An 18,978-nucleotide genomic window follows, 5' to 3' on the forward strand; every position below is an offset into this window, starting at 1 on the left:
TGCTGTTTATCTGTGGCTCAGCCCACTGCTCCTCATCAGGCCTTCGGCTTCAGCGTTCCACTCTTTGAGATGGAGCTACATTCGTTCTGTTTGTTGACTGATAAATAATGCACTCTTTGGAAATCACTGTGTTGGTGGTCGTTGATTGGCAGGGCTTTGTGTGTTTGCATGCTGTATTTGGGCTGCGAGTGTGGTCATTTTGACTTTCAGAAGAATAGAATGGACATTATCTTTGGTTAATCAAAGCTGTGGCTCTGGTTCATGGGGCCGAGTCCAATAACGATGTGTCCTTGGGGTGACGGTTTGCATATCAATCTGGAACGGCTTCCCTTTTTATGCAAGTGTTATCCATCACATTTTTTATTCATTAGCACAAAGACTTTGTTGTGTATACATGCTTTTTTTCATTTATTCATTCACTCTTTTGTAGCCTCTTCATCACATTCAGGGTCAGGGTGTGTCCAGAGCCTACCCGGAATCATTGGGCGCAATAAAGGGACATATCCTGGAGAGGTCACTAGTCCATTTCAAGGCATCACACACTCACAATTGTGGTCAGTTGCACACAGCCAATCCACCTGTAATCAATTATTTGTTTTTGGAAACCAGAGCACCTGGATGACACCCATGCAGACACAGGGAGAACAGGCCAAACTCCTGATGAACAGTGACCCAAGGTGTGGATCAACCCCAGGACCCCACCCATTACATGTACACAAACTGCACATCCAAATTGGTTGCTATTTTAAGGGCCATTCATTGCGTTCGTAGACCTTCAATCACTTGTATAGTCTCTAAGTGTCAAATGAAATCAAGTCACCAAGCATTGCACAGAGGAGTTTAAAGCCACCCCACCACCACCACTATCAGGCTGTGGAACAGCTTTTGTGCTCTAAAACTAGTCATTAGTACCAGACCTCAGTCATTTTCTCCGTCAGGTTTCAGCAGTGTTCCAACATCCAGTGTAAAGCCTTCCCAGAGGAATAGAAGCACTTACTGCATAGGAGACATTTACCTGTTAATACCCATGATTTCATACAAATTTGGCCCCTGCATATTATCTACCTTAAAATAGACAGTCCCTTAAAGAACATATGATGAATCTGGTGTGAAGGTTATATATCATTGATTTTTTTTCTTTCCTAGAACCCTGCTTCCAAGGCAAGAACCATTTAAGGGTGAACATTATAGGGACACCTATTGTGTTGGTGGCTATGACATAGTGCTCTCAGGCAGTAGTATATCTTTGGCTGTCGTGTGCCCATGCGTTCAGTAATTTTAGAATGGTTCCCTTCTATGGATGCCCTCTATAGAGTTTGTCCTGGTGTGCATTGATATGCTGCTGCCCCTCCCTCTCTCTCATGCCTTATCCAATCACCGTGGTTAATGAGGCGTCGCTCCCTCTCTCCACGTTTGCTCTGAACGCCGTCACAACTGCCAGTCTGCCATTCTCATCCCCCATAACCCCGCCACTTTCCCCAGGTCACTCCAAAATCCACGCCGCTAATGTATACCCAACAGCTTATCACCAGCCGCCCTTACAAATAAAACGCTGAGGGGGTGGTGAGCTGGGACAGTTGAGGGACCGCCATTTGTGTAATTTGTTTATAGATTAAACGGCCATTAAAGGCAATATGGATGATTCTGGGGAGCTACTGATCTCACAGCAAAACAAACTGCTGCCTGCATTTGTGTTTGTTCAGAAGCTCCACATCTTTTAAGGTGGAATGGTACGTTTGAGTAAGAGACTGCAGCTTGTTAGTGGCTGAAGTTGAACTTGTCTGTATGTTTTTATTCACTGTTTGACACTATTTCAGAATGTGTTTACTTTCATGCAGTTAGAGCGCTCCTGAATTTGGAGCCAGTTCCACCTTAAGTAATCAGATTATTGAGACGCTGTAGTTAGAGAGCTATTGCGTCACGGCTTGTTGCCGCCCACCACACGCAAAAGTGTTTACTTAGCACAGCGGTTAGCGTCTCCTCAGTTTCAGCGCGGTGGATTCTAACCTTCCCGTTTTTATCGTGATATTAATTATGTTTTGCTCTGGGAGAAGAGTGAAATGGACAGGAGTTGTTCTTGCGTAGCGTCCTGGGTTTGCCTAAAGCCTCGGCTAAAGAAGGGTTCGATGCTGCCTTACAATTCGGCCAAATTAAGACATCTTAGTAGGCAGCATATGGTGTCTATGAATTGTGCCAGCCTACATGTCGGAAACGCGTGCACACTATGATGTAAAATGTTCTCTAGTTATACAACACACTAGGTTTTGTGACAGACCCAATATTACGCAATATTATAGCTTTGGAGCAGGAATAAATCAAGAAACTCATCTCTTTTCACGCTGTTCAAGGTTCAGACATCTCTCCACTGTCCAAACGCCCCCACATGCCATTTTTCTGCCATGCCTGAGTGGAGGAAGAGCTCTCCCATGCCAGTTCAGAGACCTTTTGATTCACCCTCCTTTTACAGAGCTAGGGCTGCATATAGAACTAGCACTTTTTTCCAGCAAGAGTTAGCAAATGGTAAAGAAACATTCTCGTTTTCTGTGATTCTTGACTAAAATCTTGAACATTGCTTTTATGTACCATTAAGTTTTTAGAGTGTTATAACAGAGGAAAAGCTCAAGAGAGTCAACGGGAGTCAACAGGAAACAACAACCATGCGTGACCTGGCAGACCACAGAATGTTCACTTCCGAGACACAGTCCACAAGTGAAGACAACTCAGTGCTATGGGTCTGAAAGAATGTGGAGCTGTAAACAAGTTCTTCATCCCTGAGAAATGGAAATAGACAAACAAGGAAACCATACCTCACAGAAAGTTATGTTATGGATCTTTGTATAGGATTCTCAAGGTTAAATACTAAAGACGACACATTTCGGAACTCTGCTCCGCCGTTCCTTCCTTCTACAGGAGATGGACAAGCCTGATGACTAGGAACAACTTTTTAAATGTGTGTTTATTTATTTGCACTGATGAAAATAAATCAAAGGAGTTGGAAAGTGGAAGGGCCATAACCTCACAGATTAGCCTTCTGCATTATCCTCATTCAACCTCCACCCACTCCTATGTAGCTCTCTCTCTCTCTCTGTCTCTACTCTCTCTGTCTCTCTCTCTCTCACACACAGTCTCTCTCTCTCTCTCTCTCTCTTTCTCTCTCTCTCTGTCTCTCTTTCTCTCTAACTCTCTCATAGTGTATCTTTCTCTTCCTCTCTATATATATCTCTTGCTTACACAGTGTCTCTCTCTCACTCTCTCTTCCTCTCACAGTCTCTTTCTCGCTATCTTTTCTTTCTCTATCTCTCTCACACAGTGTTCTCACACACAGTGAGCTCAGTCTCTCTCTCTCTCTCTCTCTCTCTCTCTCTCTCTCTCTCTCTCAGTACAAGTCACAACTCTCCTCTCTTCCTAATCGCCTTCTCTTACTCTCTCTCATGCAGACTCCTCCTCATCCGTCTTGCTCTCTCTCTCTCTCTCTCTCTCTCTCTCTCTCTCTCTCTCTCTCTCTCTCTCTCTCTTTCTGTGTTCTTGCTCTCTGTCTCTCGCTCTTACCATCTCTTTGCTCTCCCTCTCTAACTACTGGTCACAAGTCTCTCTTCTCCTCCTCCTGATCGCCCCCTCTCTTCCTCTCTCTCTCTCTCTCTCTCTCTCTCTCTCTCTCTCACTCTCAGTCATTGCTCGTCACTGCTCGAGCAGCAGCAGCAGCAGCAGCAGTAGAGGGGCTCGGATTCTGCAGGAACTTTCCGCTCGAGCCGCTCCTGTAGAAGCCCCCCGCCTCTAAATGAATAACATTAATCTTAATAATTATTCATATTGTTATTATTTTAAACCAGCAAACCCGCAAAAGAACTGACCCTCCCTCCCTCGACCCTCGAAACCCCCGCTATCTTCGCGCGCTCGCCTCGGCGCGGATCTCGTGGATGCTTCAGCTTCAGCCTCAGCGCAGTCTGGAAATTTCCTTCCTCGGTTAAGGATATTGTTCCCTCCGCGAGCTCCCGGCTCCAGCGCGGAGAAGGCAAGCGTCGAGGGAGCGAGAGACACGGGGCTCTCGAGGAGGACGTTTACCCCCTTCCACGCTTCTCCATCTCTCTCTCTCTCTCTCTCTCTCTCTCTCACCAACCTCTTCTCCTCCTCCTACTCCTCCTCATCATCCTCTTCTTCCTCGTTCTCTCTCCGGACCGCTTGCTTCAGGATTTAAAGCCTCTCTTCTCCCACTCTCCTCGCCTCTTTCGCCCGGAGACAGACCCCCGGGGGGGCTTTGTGTCTTTTTTCCCTGCTTCTTCTTGCCTTTAGTATTTTTGGGCGGCTCTTTTTATTTTTGTAGGGTCTTTAAACCTTCGCCCCTCTCTCTTCGTCACCTTTCCGCGGGAAGACATGAAAGTTTCCGCGGCGCTCGTGCTGCTGCTGGCCGTGTGGAGCGCGCGGTGGCAGCGCGCGCTACCTGACTCCATTATTCACATCGGTGAGTTTAAGGCGACCTCCTCGCGAGACACATATTGTATTGTGGTGTTTGTTTATTTCATTTGGTCATACTGCCCGGGGGTCGGAGGAGGAGGGGTGGGGGGTCCATGCGGGGCACGAGCTCTCGTAGAAGAGCAAGTCTTTGCTGTGCAGTTGCATTCAGGCTCTCGAGCTTTGGCTGATTCTTCGGGTGTCCTGCCTCATGCCCTTCATCTAGTGGTTATTTTGGACATCCCCAACAATAGTGGTCATCGTAGTGGGAGGCTGCGCGTGCCGGGGGGAAGAGGGTGGGTGGAGAACAGGTGGTTCTTGCTTGAAGCTTATTCACATTGCTATTGCTGTAAGTGTTAGGCCTATTACTATTATTATTATTTTTATTATTATTACCCACGATATAAACATGTGCACAGACCCCAAGAGTACGGACACTGGTGCTGCGGGAGGGTTGGGGGTATGCATTTTGGCTATACGTGTGTGTGGCGAGTGCACGCGCGCCTGCACGTTTTCCAGACATCCCCGCAGAACAGCACACAAGCTGTGTGTGTGTGTGTGTGTATGCGCCTGTGTATGTGGACCAAGGCTTTGCATTGCCCAGCTTCCTTCCACGCACACGAAACTTCCATCACGTCACATAATGTTAATGGGCTGTAGCTGAAGCTAACTCGCGTGAGACGTTGCACTCTCGCGCGGGTCTCAGAAGCCTCGCGCCGGTGGCTTCGATGCAAAGGCAACTCGGACTCATCCATTAATGTCTATGGAGATTTGAGATGGAGAAGGAGGAGGGGCGGTGGGGGTGGGGGCTGGGGGGGTCATCGTTGCCTTCACTGATGAACGAGAGAGAGCGAGCACAAGAGCACACTACCATCCTAACACACTGACTGGGATGCGACATCCAGTCAAACCCATCTTCAGGTGATCGTCCAACAGCGAAGGAATCCTCTGCAGGGAAGACACTGAACATCAACCCTACCACGTGATCGCTAATGCTCGATATGAGGCTTGTACCCAAACTTTTGCACACGCCCTGTAGTCTGCCCACCTATAATCAGTACTGTCCATATTACAGCTCCACTGACCATACCGGTGCATGCTGTAGTTCTACAATTGCAGGCTGTTGCACTGCACACTTACCTAACCCCCTTTTACCCTGTCCTTCAAAGGTCAGGACCCCTAAAAGACCAGCACGGAGCTGGGATTATTAGCTGGTGGATAGTTGAGTGGATCAGACACAGCAGTGCTCCCGGAGTTTTTCTTTTTAAGGAAAGTACAGTATGCAGAGCAACAAGCTACAGGCTGTATTTATAACTTCAGCATGCTCATGTATGATGAGTGGAGGTGATAGTACGGAGAATGAGTTAATGGCCTGTGATGCCTCTCCATAACAACAGCGATTATGAAGTGGTATCTTCTCAATTAGTGTTGTTCATAGGGCTGTGTTCTTAGAGACCACCCCTAATCCCAACCCCTGCAGCCTGCAAACAGGTGGGATGAAGCAGAGTCAGTGTTTACAGCTACAGAAGCCTCTCAGACTTAGGGCTGTAGAATGTAACTGCACACATCCAAAATAATGAATATTGTAGGGGCACTGTTTCTTGGATCGTATCAATGTCTGCTTTGTTGCCAGCAGGAGTGGGCTTGCTGTGAGAGTCTGCAGGTAATGCTAAATTACGCAGAAGGTCCACACAGTTCTACCCAGGTCCCAAAGTAATCCCTTCCTAATCTCTTTTCTGCTGTAATCGAAATGCAAAAAAAAAAAAAAAAAAAAAAAAAACTCAGAAACTGAGATCAACTGCAACACAGAGAGAGAGAGAGAGAGAGAGAGAGAGACACTCCTCTAGATGGCCCATGATCCACATGCTGAAGGACAGTGGCTCTTTGTGAGGCTCACAGTGATTGATACGGCTGGACAAGCCCCCAAAAAGCCTCCTCACTTAATTAACAAAACTGCTTCTCTGGACCCCCCTTTTACCCATAGGCTGCAGCCCTAAGCACGCGCTCACACTTCTCCACCAAAAAAAAAAAAACATTCACCAAGAGGCAGTTACTGCTCTCTCTCTCTCTCTCTCTCTCTCTCTCTCTCTCTCTCTCTCTCTCTCTCTCTCTCTCTCTCTCTCTCTCTCTCTCAAAGAGCTCCAGTCCACGCTCTCTTGCAAACAGTTCCACTGGCAGTCAAATCGAGGCTGAGAACCGCCCCCTAGCGGTCGCTCCAACCTCTCCACTCTTTGAAATGCGTGCTCTGATGCAGTGAGCAGTCTGATTGTCTTTGATGGCTGACTGCAAGGCTGACTGGTATCAAAGGCTATTAGAGTAGTCGTCGTTTAATACGTTGATGCACAATGTGGCCAAAAGTTTTTGGACAGGGGCTTGTTGGTTGTAATATGGAGTTTGTCTGTGCTCTTCTGGAATTACGTCAGCATAGATATTGTAACATTTGTTGGGGGATATGATGGCATTCAGCCAGGAGAGGTTTTGGGAGGCTTATGTAGCTTATGTAGATCAGTGGCCAAAATAGGGGGTGCACTATAGTAGCACAATTTATTAGTAAGAAAAAGAGTGTCTACAAACTTTAGGACATGCAGCGTATGAGGCATTGAGTGTTTGATTGGTGTATATATGTGGTCTTTTTTTTTGCTGCTAATGGATGCTTGTGCTTCTTGGTATGTAAGTAAAGGGGAAGTTTATCAAAAGGTCTATTAAATTAAAGATGAGATATAATCAAAGCCACTGTTTTCTTTAGGGACTCTTTTGCCTAATAACTCCCTGCATGTAATTCTCTGCCATTACTGGATTAATGAAATACACATTAAGATGAAACAATACTGTAAAACAATGTTTCATGCAACAGGCTGCACATTTGTCACTATTTAATGTAATAGCTTTCTCTGAGGCAGATTTTAGAGGCATTCAGACGTCTGGTTCCCATCGCCACCACTGTGAGGAATTCGGACTCTGTACGTTTCACCAAAGTGGAGCATTTTTACATCAAACCACTTTGAATCACTGTCTCCATCTCCATCTTAATTCCTGATACTGTGGCATTACTCTTTAAAGACCTGAAGAGTGGACTGTGCTCATTGTTTGGGGGTGTTACAAATATGGGAGACCTCCTTATATCCCTTTCCTCTGAGCTTGGTTTCTCTGTTAACATCCTCCAAGGCTTGCTTTACCCTCTTACGTAAATTCAGTTAATGTGGACGTCCGGTGCATGCGGGAATGGACCGCTCCACTTATTCCTCCACAAGAGACGGACACACTGACAGCGGCTGTGGGCCCTAAGGGGACGTCGCTATCTGTGATGCTGAACTTCACCACAGTGAGAATTAAACTGTTTATATATTAAAAAAAAAAAAAAAGCGATAGGCACGGAGAGGTACATTTGTGTGATCTCCTCCCACTTGCATGCAGTGTCATGGTGAGTTACATGGTAGAGTCCAAAGCCAAAGGAAATTGTGGATAATAATCCTCAGTGCTGCTTGGCAGGTGGGCCAGATGGGTAGTGCCATTTCAGCAGTCTATTTTTGGACGCAAACTGCTGCGGCCACAAGAACAAGAACACAGCCGTAATGAGTTGTGCTAGCCCGAAGGCTATCTTTCGTCCTGCCATTACTTAATCTGCCCTCCTTCACAGTCATGCAATATAGAGTGTGGACCGCAGGCGTTTACGTGTGGGTAGGAAGGAGAGAGTGCATGTTAATATTTGCTGGGATAACTCGTCGGAAATAGACATGACAAAAGTATGTGTGAAATTGTCTGTTCTGTGTTGAACCAGCCCAAGTTTACAGCATCTTCCCACTGCTCCTATTGTGCTTTAATGAAACCTTCCTGTGTTCTTTTGTGTAGCAGCCTTGACAACACATTTTCCCTGTATTTACACTGGCATTTGTTGAAGCGCACTTCTCCTCACATTATGGCATTTGACAGACACGACTGTCAGCTGATGCTGTCACTCTCCATGTGGCATTTAGAACTGTGCGATCGCCGGATTTCCAGAAAAGCGCACTCTCACGCGATGACTGTCTGAATGACTGCTGGAGTGCCGTGTTCCAGCCGTAATTGTTCGCAATAGGCTGTGTTTAAAGTTCTGATGACAGTGCGTGCCTTACTGTGTACTCATGTGGCCTTGTGTCAAAAGCAGGGCCCTACACCAAGGCCATGGACCTTTTAAGGGATGCTTATTATTCAGCTATTAAGAGTTATTATAAATTTACTATTATAAATTATTTATTTGTTACTATAAAACCCATTTACAACTTATGAAGTTAGAGCCAGGGGGCCCTTGCTGTCTATGGTTAAAAGGTCTGTGTCCTAGATTTTCTTTTTGTCATTTATCCCCCTGAGATCAATTTAAGGTATTGATGCAGCTTTATGTACCACAAGCAGTTAGAATTCATTTTGCATGAGCCATTCCAGCCTCACTTGTTTTTTTGTGTTATACTTGCTGGCTTATAACTCCAATGAAAATGAACTGTCAACCTGTTAATAACGATACTACTAATAATTAATTGTGTTTACTTGTGGAAAACTAGTATAATATGCTCCAATATTATAATAGTATATTGTGGACAATCAAAGTAGTTCATTCATTCATTCATTATCTGTAAGCGCTTATCCAGTTCAGGGTCGCGGTGGATCCAGAGCCTACCTGGAATCATTGGGCGCAAGGCGGGAATACACCCTGGAGGGGGCATCAGTCCTTCACAGGGCAACACACACTCACACATTCACTCACACCTACGGTCACTTTTGAGTCGCCAATCCACCTACCAACGTGTGTTTTTGGACCGTGGGAGGAAACTGGAGCACCCGGAGGAAACCCACGCGGACACGGGGAGAACACACCAAACTCCTCACAGACAGTCGCCCAGAGCGGGAATTGAACCCTCAACCTCCAGGCCCCTGGAGCTGTGTGACTGTGACACCACCTGCTGTGACAAAAAAGGTGGCACGATGGCACAGCAGGTAGTGTCACAGTCAAACAGCTCCAGGGACCTAGTTGTAGTCCTGCTCCGTTTGACTGTCTGTGAGGAGTTTGGTGTGTTCTCCCTGTGTCTGTGTGGGTTTCCTCTTGATTTCCCGATTTCCTCCCACGGTCCAAAAACACACATTGGTAGGTGGATTAGCGACTCAAAAGTGTCCATAGGTGTGAGTGTGTGAGTGTGTGTCGCCCTGTGAAGGACTGGTGCCCCCTTCAGGGTGTGTTCCTGCCTTGTGCCTGGTGATTCTGGGTAGGCTCCGGACCCACCGCGACCCTAAAGTGCTTACAGACAATCAATGAATGAATGAATGGAAATATATATATATATATGGAGTAAGGAAAGGTATAGTTGTCATACTACAAGCCCTTTAAATGTGAATAATTACATTGGAAATTTAAAAGAATTAATAAGCCATCACTGTGAGTTTTATTTGACCTTGTGCTTCTCTCTGCTGATTAAAGGAACAAGCAGGTTCAAATATTGAAAGATCTGGGCCAGCCGAAGTGTGACAGCTTGCGCTGTCCCCTTGGGGTCTTGTCTTGCCTCGTTTCCATTTTCTCACTGGAATCCACAGCAGGCTCACCTGAGGCCTCTCGAGCATTATCGCTAATCTCTGCTTTAGTGAAGCACAGCGTTACACACTGAAGATTTCGCACGTGTGTCAGAGTGAACCCTGTCAAATTGACTAAGCCTTTTCCTAAATTCCTAAATTGGATAATGGGATATTGTAAAATTGAGGCCCTTTTTTCACTCCTGAGGTTCACATCTTTATTCATTTTCTCTTTTATCAGAGGCGTTTGAACAAGACCTTATGAGACAGTATATCTCTAGTCATATTCTCCATATTCTCCTCAGAGTGTTTGCCCAGAATGTCAGGCAAATCATTGTGCGGTGCTCCTGAATATGTGAGCTCCAGTTAAACTGGTTTTAGATGCGGGAACCTGAATTGTTGAAACTGTTGCTGTTTTAACATTATGAAAACATTCATCCGTTCGCGGTGGGTCCGGAGCCAGGAATACATATGAGGTGGGATATTTTTGGACTGTGGGAGGAAACCCACACGGACACCGGGAGAACACACACCAAACTCCTCACAGACAGTCACCCAGAGTGGGACTTGAACCTACAACCTCCAAGTCCCTGAAGCTGTGTCTGACATGCTGCGCCACCGTGCCGCCGTATTATGAACACAATGGTTTGTAATTATTTTTGCACCAACTGGTTTTATGTTGACTGTTCCTTGAAACCCTCCTACATTAAGTCACCTACATGAATCCATATCCTGCACATGGGTGACCCCTTGCTCTTCACAGTCTGATCCTTGGTTGAGTTTTCTCTTATTGCCTCTTCCAAGCTGCTGATGTCGAGAACTTGAGTCATTTCCTGCGTGTTTAGTAAACATGCTCCCAGTTGACTGCAACGCGGCGCTACACTGAACACGTCAATCATGCCTTGCTGCAGGCATTATGGAGAGTGATACCATGTTGTAATTACAATACACTGAGTTGAAAGGGAAACATTCGGCTCCACTCACGGCTGTGCTCTGATCCATAATAGCTCAACTCTAGGATTATGTTAATCATGAGCTATTAATCAATAGTTTGGAATCACCTGTCCTTTTAATAATAGCTGTTATTACATTCATTAGGTTAATAGAGTAGATACCAGAAGGCACTTGGGTGCTTTAGACAGTTTTTCAAGTTTTCTGATGGTACTCAACAATAAACAGTATGCTGAAATTGCCTCTTACAACAATATATTTTCTGGCTTATGCTCTGATCCAGTACCTTTCAAATATGAGGCATACTGGATATTCATTTTATTCACTGAATGAATTTAAATGAATTCTTGCCATTTTCCAGCTGGCTCGGCAGTAGTACTGCTTCACTCTCTCAGCAGAACCCCTGCGTGGCCATTCTATTGGCTGCATAGAAATCAAGTCTGTCCATAAAATGTGGGGCTGCTAGTGAGCAATGAGGAGTGAAAGATGCATGCTTAAAAACCACAGACAGTTGAAAAACAATATGGTCACAATAAGATTTGCTGTGCTTCCTAAACAACAATTAAAAGAATGACAGATCTTGTGCAAACTGTATGAATAAAATCAGTTTTTATCACAGCATATAGCTTTTAGATGGATTATAGGCCTCAACAGCCTTTCCAAAGACATTGTCTATGTTTGCTTTTTTGTTCTGCGTGGTTCGCTGGGTTCCTAGTGCACATCTCTGAAGAGTTTTAAACCAATGTTTTGAAACGTAGCAGTGAGAAATTTTCTAAATGACACTTTGTAAAATTAGAGTGATAAAGAAAAATGATATGACATGAAAAAATTCATTTTGTGCTTCACCATAGATACACTGTTGTGAAGAGGGTCAGTCCTTGTACAGAATACAAACTTGTACTGGATTCACTTTTTTGGGAGGTGTCCCAGCCCTACAGCAGAAATGGAGTTGGTTCTGTGTTGGTAGTGGTTCAGGTAGTTTCCAGAGCGAAAATGACCAGAACTGTTAGGTAATCAGTGATATTATATTAGAAGCAGTTTGGCTGACGTTGCATGTGTTGGAGGAGACATGCTAGATTTAACCCCCTTAACTAGGTGCCATTGTAAGACTGGGTGAGAACTAGCTAATGGATGGTATTAGCATTAAGTAAAATGGTGAGAAATTTGAGTTAATATACCAAAAATAGTGCTGGTTATGTTTTTTTATTATTCCCTCTCCATGGGCATGTGTATAGTTCTATCCATCATTTTGATTACACACCATTTCTAGGTTAGTAGTGCCATTGTGGTATAATTACACACACAGAGCTAGAACAAAATTGGTTCTATATTATAGAAATAGCTGATTCCAAACTGTTGAACCCTAGTAGATCAGATAAAACATCTACTTGAAAACTCTTGGAGAGTGTGCAAACAGAATGCGACTTCAAGCCGCCTGCAAACAAGCTCTCGCAACAGACTGTAATCCTCAGTGCTAGCCCACCTAACAAAGAGTTCTCCAAAGGGAGTGGGTCCCCTTTGAGAGGCGGCAGCTCTGATCATCGCTCTCTTTCACACAGGAAGCCTTGGGCCTCGTTCTATGTCTCCTGTTCCTCTTTCTATGTCTTTCTCTTCTCTGTCTCTCTCTGTCTCTCACTCTCTCGTTCTCCCGTTCCTCCCACCTGTTTTCTTGGTCCTCTCCGATAGCGTTCTACTCTGATCTCCTGCTGTATGCTTTACTGGATGTGAGTTATAGCGGCTTCTGAAGTCTCGCTCTGCTCTCTACCCATGTTTATTTATTTATTTATTTTTTTTTTTTTTTTTTTTTGTGGTTGGAAGTTATTTCACACTCCTTAGGGAGCATCAGGGAAACTAGAAGTGTACACTGCTCTCTATTGCATTTTCACTACCTTCTGGTAGTCCTTTCCTTCCTTCTCTCCCTCCTTTCCTCCCAATTAATAAAAAGTAGAGAACGATCATTTTGTTAACTTCACTCATAAAGACAATCATCATTTTTATAAGACTTCTAAAAGGACATTTTTGTTTGAAGCTCCTTTGCTAAATCTTGGCAGAATCCGCTTTAGGATTGTTTATGATATATACAGACTTTCATGTAATGAGGCTACCATGTGTTCTTAGCATGAAGTGCTGTACATATTTTTGCACCCCCTTGCCGCATATTTATATATATAATTAATGATAATAATAGTAATAATGAATAACGTTTCCATACTTAAATCCCGTGCCTTTTCTAAAGTTTGTATCGAGCTCACCGTATGGAATATGGAGGAACTGTGCTTGAGTTCTTGAGTGCTTGAAGAAGAGAGAGTGCTGGTAAACCACTCCATATTTTGAGCCTGTCATGCCATAAAACTGTTGAGACATCTGTCCCCGCTGCTCCAGGACAATCAAAACCTGCTTATGCGTCTTGTCAAATTCTACGCGTGTGATTATGACCGTACGCACACGTACGAGTATCTGCTGGACGCATTAAATAAAACGAATTATGATTGGTGCAGTAATCCGTATGCAAATTCCTTATTCAATTACTGTCTGTCCTGAGCATAAGTCTTGTACATCTTAAAAAGTTAAGCTCTAAATCCTCTTTGGAAGAAGCCTGCTCTAATCGTGTGGATATATTGTTGTTTTTGGCCTCACTAATTCCTTTGATTTTCTCTGACCCTGAAACAGGGCACTGGGGCTTTGTTCTCAGGAAAAAGGTCACTATTCTGATTTATACCATTGTACTCCACTAGTCTTAAGGATGTTTAAGGCCTCCACCAAGTTCAATACAAGCTAAAAAACCCCTCACCTTGTAACATGTGGGGCTGCTAACGGCACTGTTAAGGGTTAGAAGTAATGGCATGCTGCGATTTAACTGGGCAGAGAGACGTGTGTTTTATAGAGAGGGGATGGAGACTGTGATTATGTATCGGAGTTAACTGGGTGTAGAAAGTCCACTGAGCCGCTCCCACACTTGTTTACAGTATTGCCTATCCGTGTGCGGCGCTAACTATTGACGGTAGCAGCTGTAGCATACATTCAGAGAAAATGAAAGTCTAGGAGAAGATATACTGCTAAAGCCGGTGGCTGGATAATAGGGCTTTGTTCCAGTAGGCTTGAAGCTGTAAGCTGCAAGGGAGCTGTGGCTCACAAAGCCAGCCGGAGGACAACAGGGTTACAGTGCCGATCCCAGTCTTTTACACCCAGTCTCGCACTCTAATTGGTGCAAAAGTTTGTGGACACCTATGAGAATTAATGAGGAGGTTGCTCCCTCTTTGCTTCAGTAACATGTTCTACCTAACTGAAAAGAACTTATTCAAGAAATTCAAACATAGCTGTGTGAATCTGGTTGCATTCTGCCACATAAATCGTCATGCTGGATGATTAGTTCTGGGTTTTAAAGACCAATGTAGCTTGCTCAAAAGGTATTAGTTGGTGCTCCCATCACTCCAGAGAACACATTTCTGCTCCTTCTCCACAGTCCTTAACTAGAGGGCATTACTTTTCTAGTCCATTCTTGGCACTGAGCATGTTGACCTTAAGCTTTGTCCCATTTCATTTAGTTTCATGCTTTTATTTATTTAAAGAGATTCTACAAACCATGTGTGCACAAGTGAATGTCTGTGTGCACAGTTAAAGTAGCTGAATCCATTCATTACATGGAGTGTAGGGGTTGTTACTGCAGCAAGTGAGGGAGGGGCAAACTTCCCATTAAAAGAACACTAAGTAAGATTTGGTATTTTTGCTCCTGGGCTCCCCCTGTAGTTGCAGAGTGTAATTAATATTTTATTTCACTGCCTAAAACTCAAGGGGGAGGGTGACTGGTTTCCTACCCTTTTCCAAAAGTGACATAGCGCACTTTCTGCAGTGCTGAGCCTGGAGTAGCAATGACATTGGTCCTATTGTCCATGTAAAGAATCAGTGAAGCATCACTATGATTTTAAGGTAAAAATATCACCAAGTGTTCCTTTAATGCACTTAATTTCAGAACAAGCACTGGATTAACAGGTGTAGACACTTAATTATATATAATGTATAGTGTTTTGCCGATCATTCTACATCCCTTTTACCAATGGTAAAGTACTGCAAACTGAAGATATAATTAATAACCTGGAGGCTTTTGCTATTTTTTATTTTTAACTTTAACACTGCAGGAACAGAGGAATTCACCAAGGCCTGTGTGAGCCTGTGTGTGGGAGCCGTCCTCATTTACACTCTGACGCTCCACAAATGGATGAGTTGAAAAACAGCAACCCGAGATCAGTAAGCAAGCAGAATTCAGCGACTGTAGTGAAGATGAAACTGGCTTTCTTTGCTGGGTTGTTGAAAGCTTGTATTAATGAAAATCAGTTTTTCTATGATCCCCCCCTTCCAGTATGCCCACATTTCATTTTACGACGGAATATTTCTTGTTGGTGATATCAGACGACGAAAAGAAGGCTTTAGTTCACAACATAAGCAGCTTTGTCGAATTGAATGATATCTTTTAGAAGAAAACCACAGTAGACTGCTGCACATTTTGTATTCAATTTGGGTAATTTTGTTTATTTATTTAAAAAATACATTTTTTATATATATATTGTTTTTTTTTTGTATTATTTTTGCAGCTCACTACATTGCAATAACTATGCCATACATATATACACAGACGTGGTCATGGACTGCTATCAATGGTCATTTGTGGAAAAGGTGATTTACAATACTATTTTGGGTCATCAAACTTGCAAACATTGTAAATGAACTTTCAAGTATTAAAAAGTCAAAAAAGTCCAAATTCCTTACATTAACTGTGCTCACATTTGTGACATTCACATTTATTACTTGTGACTCCACTTTGAACTCTGCCTTGGATCCTGAGGTCTCATGGCTCTACTTGGACTCGATGACTCAGGTTTGCATTGCAGAGGCTGTTGACTCCGCAAATCTGAGCGGATTCACAAGTCACTGGCATCCCACTCACATCTGACTGACTCGTGACTCAATTCAAAATCCAGTGACTCGTGACTCACATGAATCACAACTTGCGAACTTCTAGATGTTATGTGTCACATCAGAAATTGACATCTGCAATGATGTGTTTCTAGCACTGTTATATCAGTGTTATGTAGCAACGCTCAGAAAAAGTGTTTCCAAAAGTTTGCAAAAATACAGATTTTTCCAAGTTCCATTCTCAGGCCGTGAACCTACCTAGTGGGAGACAGGCCATATGAGGTAATATGTTTCATAAACAGCAAATTATAAACTCTATGAAAGTCCTTCTAGGGAGTCCTGAGGCAGAGAAATTTAGTTCCATTTTTTAAATGCATCTGTCTAGAGATTCTCTCTGAAGGGCTGTTACTCAAAGGAGCCTCCTTATCCTTTCAGAAAGCTTAATGTTTTTTAATGTTTTTTATAGATATGTTATGCACCCTGATTACTTTAAATGTGCTCTGAAATTTCCATTATGTCTTCCCCAGAGCTGCTCAGTGCAGACTCCTTACAGATGTCTCTCAGTATCAGCCCACATTGCCCATGCTTATTACCTCAGCACTCAACCACAACCAACTTTGCGCCACTGCACTTGGCTTGATTATCTAATAAGTCTCATTCATCTCCAACTGCTCCTAATCAGCAGAAGATTCCCTCTCCAACTCATGATGTTGATCGAGATTCACTGGCTTCAGACACTCTTGGCTGTCTTCCGGACTTTTCTGTCCACTGACCATCACTCTGAAGAGTCCTGCTCACAGCAGGCACACGCACTTCTACTCAAAACCTTGTAATCATTTTTTAAAATTAATAATGGTTATTTATAAAATTCAACAATAACTTTTATTGAAGTTATATAAAATTACATGTAAAACTCTGCATGGGTTTTATTGAATGTTTCATGATAACACATAGTAAAACTATATTCACATAAATTTACATTTTAAACAACACTTTTAAAATTATTCAATAGAACATAGTTTAAGTACTCTACAGTCCAGTGCTGGGGGATGTATAACCTCTGACCAACACTTTGCAATGATTGTTTGCCCTTCGGTTCATTTTGTTTCATGGATTTTAGTAAGGTTTATACAGTATGTGCACAATTGTACTCCTACTTCCTCTTTAAAAGTAGCTAAAATTGTTTTAATGCTATGAATAACAGTGACTCCATATACTTTAACAACCCTACAGATTTTCTAATGCTTTATAAATGCACATGTATTGTCTAACAAAGCTGAATTGTTATTGGCTTTGCTAGAGTGCTGTTTCTTGGGAATGTCACAGTTAGTCTCAAACAAATTATTGATGCAAATGTCATTAATTTGTAGATAAAATTGGCCAGGGGAGAGAACGAGTACTATGTGCCAGACTCACACTACCACACTGAACTTATTGAGAGATTAACTTGTGCTTTAATACAGTGCCAACAAAGACACTGTGGTCAGACATGAGGTCAATCCTCAGGCAGTCTAGAGGATATGACAGTGAATGTTGATTAGCTTTTGATGAGGAGCTGTGTGGGGATTGGGCATACAACAGGTTACAGTTGATGGTGCTATAGCATCACAATACAGCAAACTTCCTTATATTATGTGGCCAGAGAATATGGTAAATATCATAAGCACAAAAGACTGCACCTGATTTAAGGTCAGATATAGACTAAATACATGATTCTAGTATAACATTAAGGCGGGTTCACACTGCTATTTTCAAAGGCTGCATTGAGGTGTGCTTGTCCTTGTTGCTTAGCAACGGGTAGCAGTAGCTAACTTGCTAGCTAATATTAGCCAACCTACATGCTTGTTAACTATGAACAACAAAATAAAGCTGAAAAAAGGGCACTTGAAACCCCAAGCTAGTTACTGACAAGACACATGAGCTAGCGAGCTGCACTTTCAATTTGTACAGGCAGCATTTTAACTACATGATCATGCTAAAAATGTGCTAAACTAAAACACTGATATTTGTCATGGCTTATCTTTCATCTTCAAATCACGAATTGCTTCTCCAGCTAAAGTGAGCTAAAAACACACCTTATATGATTGTTTAGCGCTAAAAAAAATGCTCTTCACCTACACTATTTATATCCTTAATTACAAATAACATCTTTTTTTTGCCAAAAGAACATGTTGATTTGTGTTTGTTTGATGTAGTCTGCATTAACTGATGAGCAAAAGTCCTTATCATCACATTGTCCCTTGGTTGCTGCAAATGGGCTTGAATCAAATGGGCTTCTAGAAGTACAAACTACAAACTACAAAGCTGTGAATTTACAGCATGTTTAGCAGTAGTTCATATAAACCTGCAGGCAAACTTTAAGTTTAAACATCTTCACATCCCATTTACAAAAGTCTTTCTGTGATAAACATGTAAACTCTGCTTTCTGGCCATAAATGTGCAACAGAAGAGCTTTCTTTGGCACCTCTATTTCTAAGAGTGTGGTCATTCTCAGTGGACTGTCAGTGGACCTGCACTCAGAAACACTTGTATTGTGTCTTTGGGTTTCCTGGTCTAGAGCTAAACTCCCAGAGGCAATTCCCATAGAGTCCCTTACCAGTTGCCAGTTGAAACAGTTGTGTTTTTGTGGCTCCCTGTGGTGAGGTTATGTAACTCTCTTATCCTGAATGTTGCTGGGGAGAAAGCTGTCATGATGCGATGGTTTCCGTGCCACACACGAGCTCCATAATAGGAGATTTTGTGAAATATGGCCTGCGGGCTCTAGGCCTGTTTGGAAGAGTTCATATTCTTGGGCTGTGAGTACCTCTGGCAAAAAAAAAAAAACTCTTTTCTAACATTTCCAAAAACTTTCAGCTTGTAAACCATTTCCCCACCTCTTCCTATTGTACTTGGATAATTGGCTAGTGCAAGCCAACTGATGTTATCTGGGCGAGTGTGTGAGAGGTGCACAGAGCAGTCTAATTGAAGAGGAAGCATTAGTAGAGGGGTGGTGAGGGAGGTGAGGCTGATAGGATGAGGCGAATGGGACGTTTTAGCATTAGCCCTGTTTTATGTTGAGGCTGATGGGCAGCCACTGGCCTGTCACTCTGTCACCCAGCCAATCCCCGGCAGCATTTGTGGCTGTGTGGAGCC

General features: G+C 43.3%; 1 protein-coding gene across 2 annotated transcripts in view; it reads left to right on the forward strand.

The window, feature by feature from the left end:
* The first annotated feature begins 3,793 nt into the window (after positions 1–3,793).
* grid2 (glutamate receptor, ionotropic, delta 2) overlaps positions 3,794–18,978 on the forward strand; it is a 599,368-nt gene continuing 584,183 nt past the window's right edge. For both annotated transcript variants that reach the window (XM_066644040.1, XM_066644041.1), the window contains exon 1: positions 3,794–4,459. In XM_066644040.1, coding sequence (XP_066500137.1) covers positions 4,372–4,459 — 88 coding nt within the window. In that variant the 5' untranslated portion in view covers positions 3,794–4,371. The remainder of the gene's footprint in view (positions 4,460–18,978) is intronic.

This window comes from Hoplias malabaricus, chromosome 14 (assembly GCF_029633855.1).
Source record: "Hoplias malabaricus isolate fHopMal1 chromosome 14, fHopMal1.hap1, whole genome shotgun sequence".
Classification (NCBI taxonomy): domain Eukaryota; kingdom Metazoa; phylum Chordata; class Actinopteri; order Characiformes; family Erythrinidae; genus Hoplias; species Hoplias malabaricus.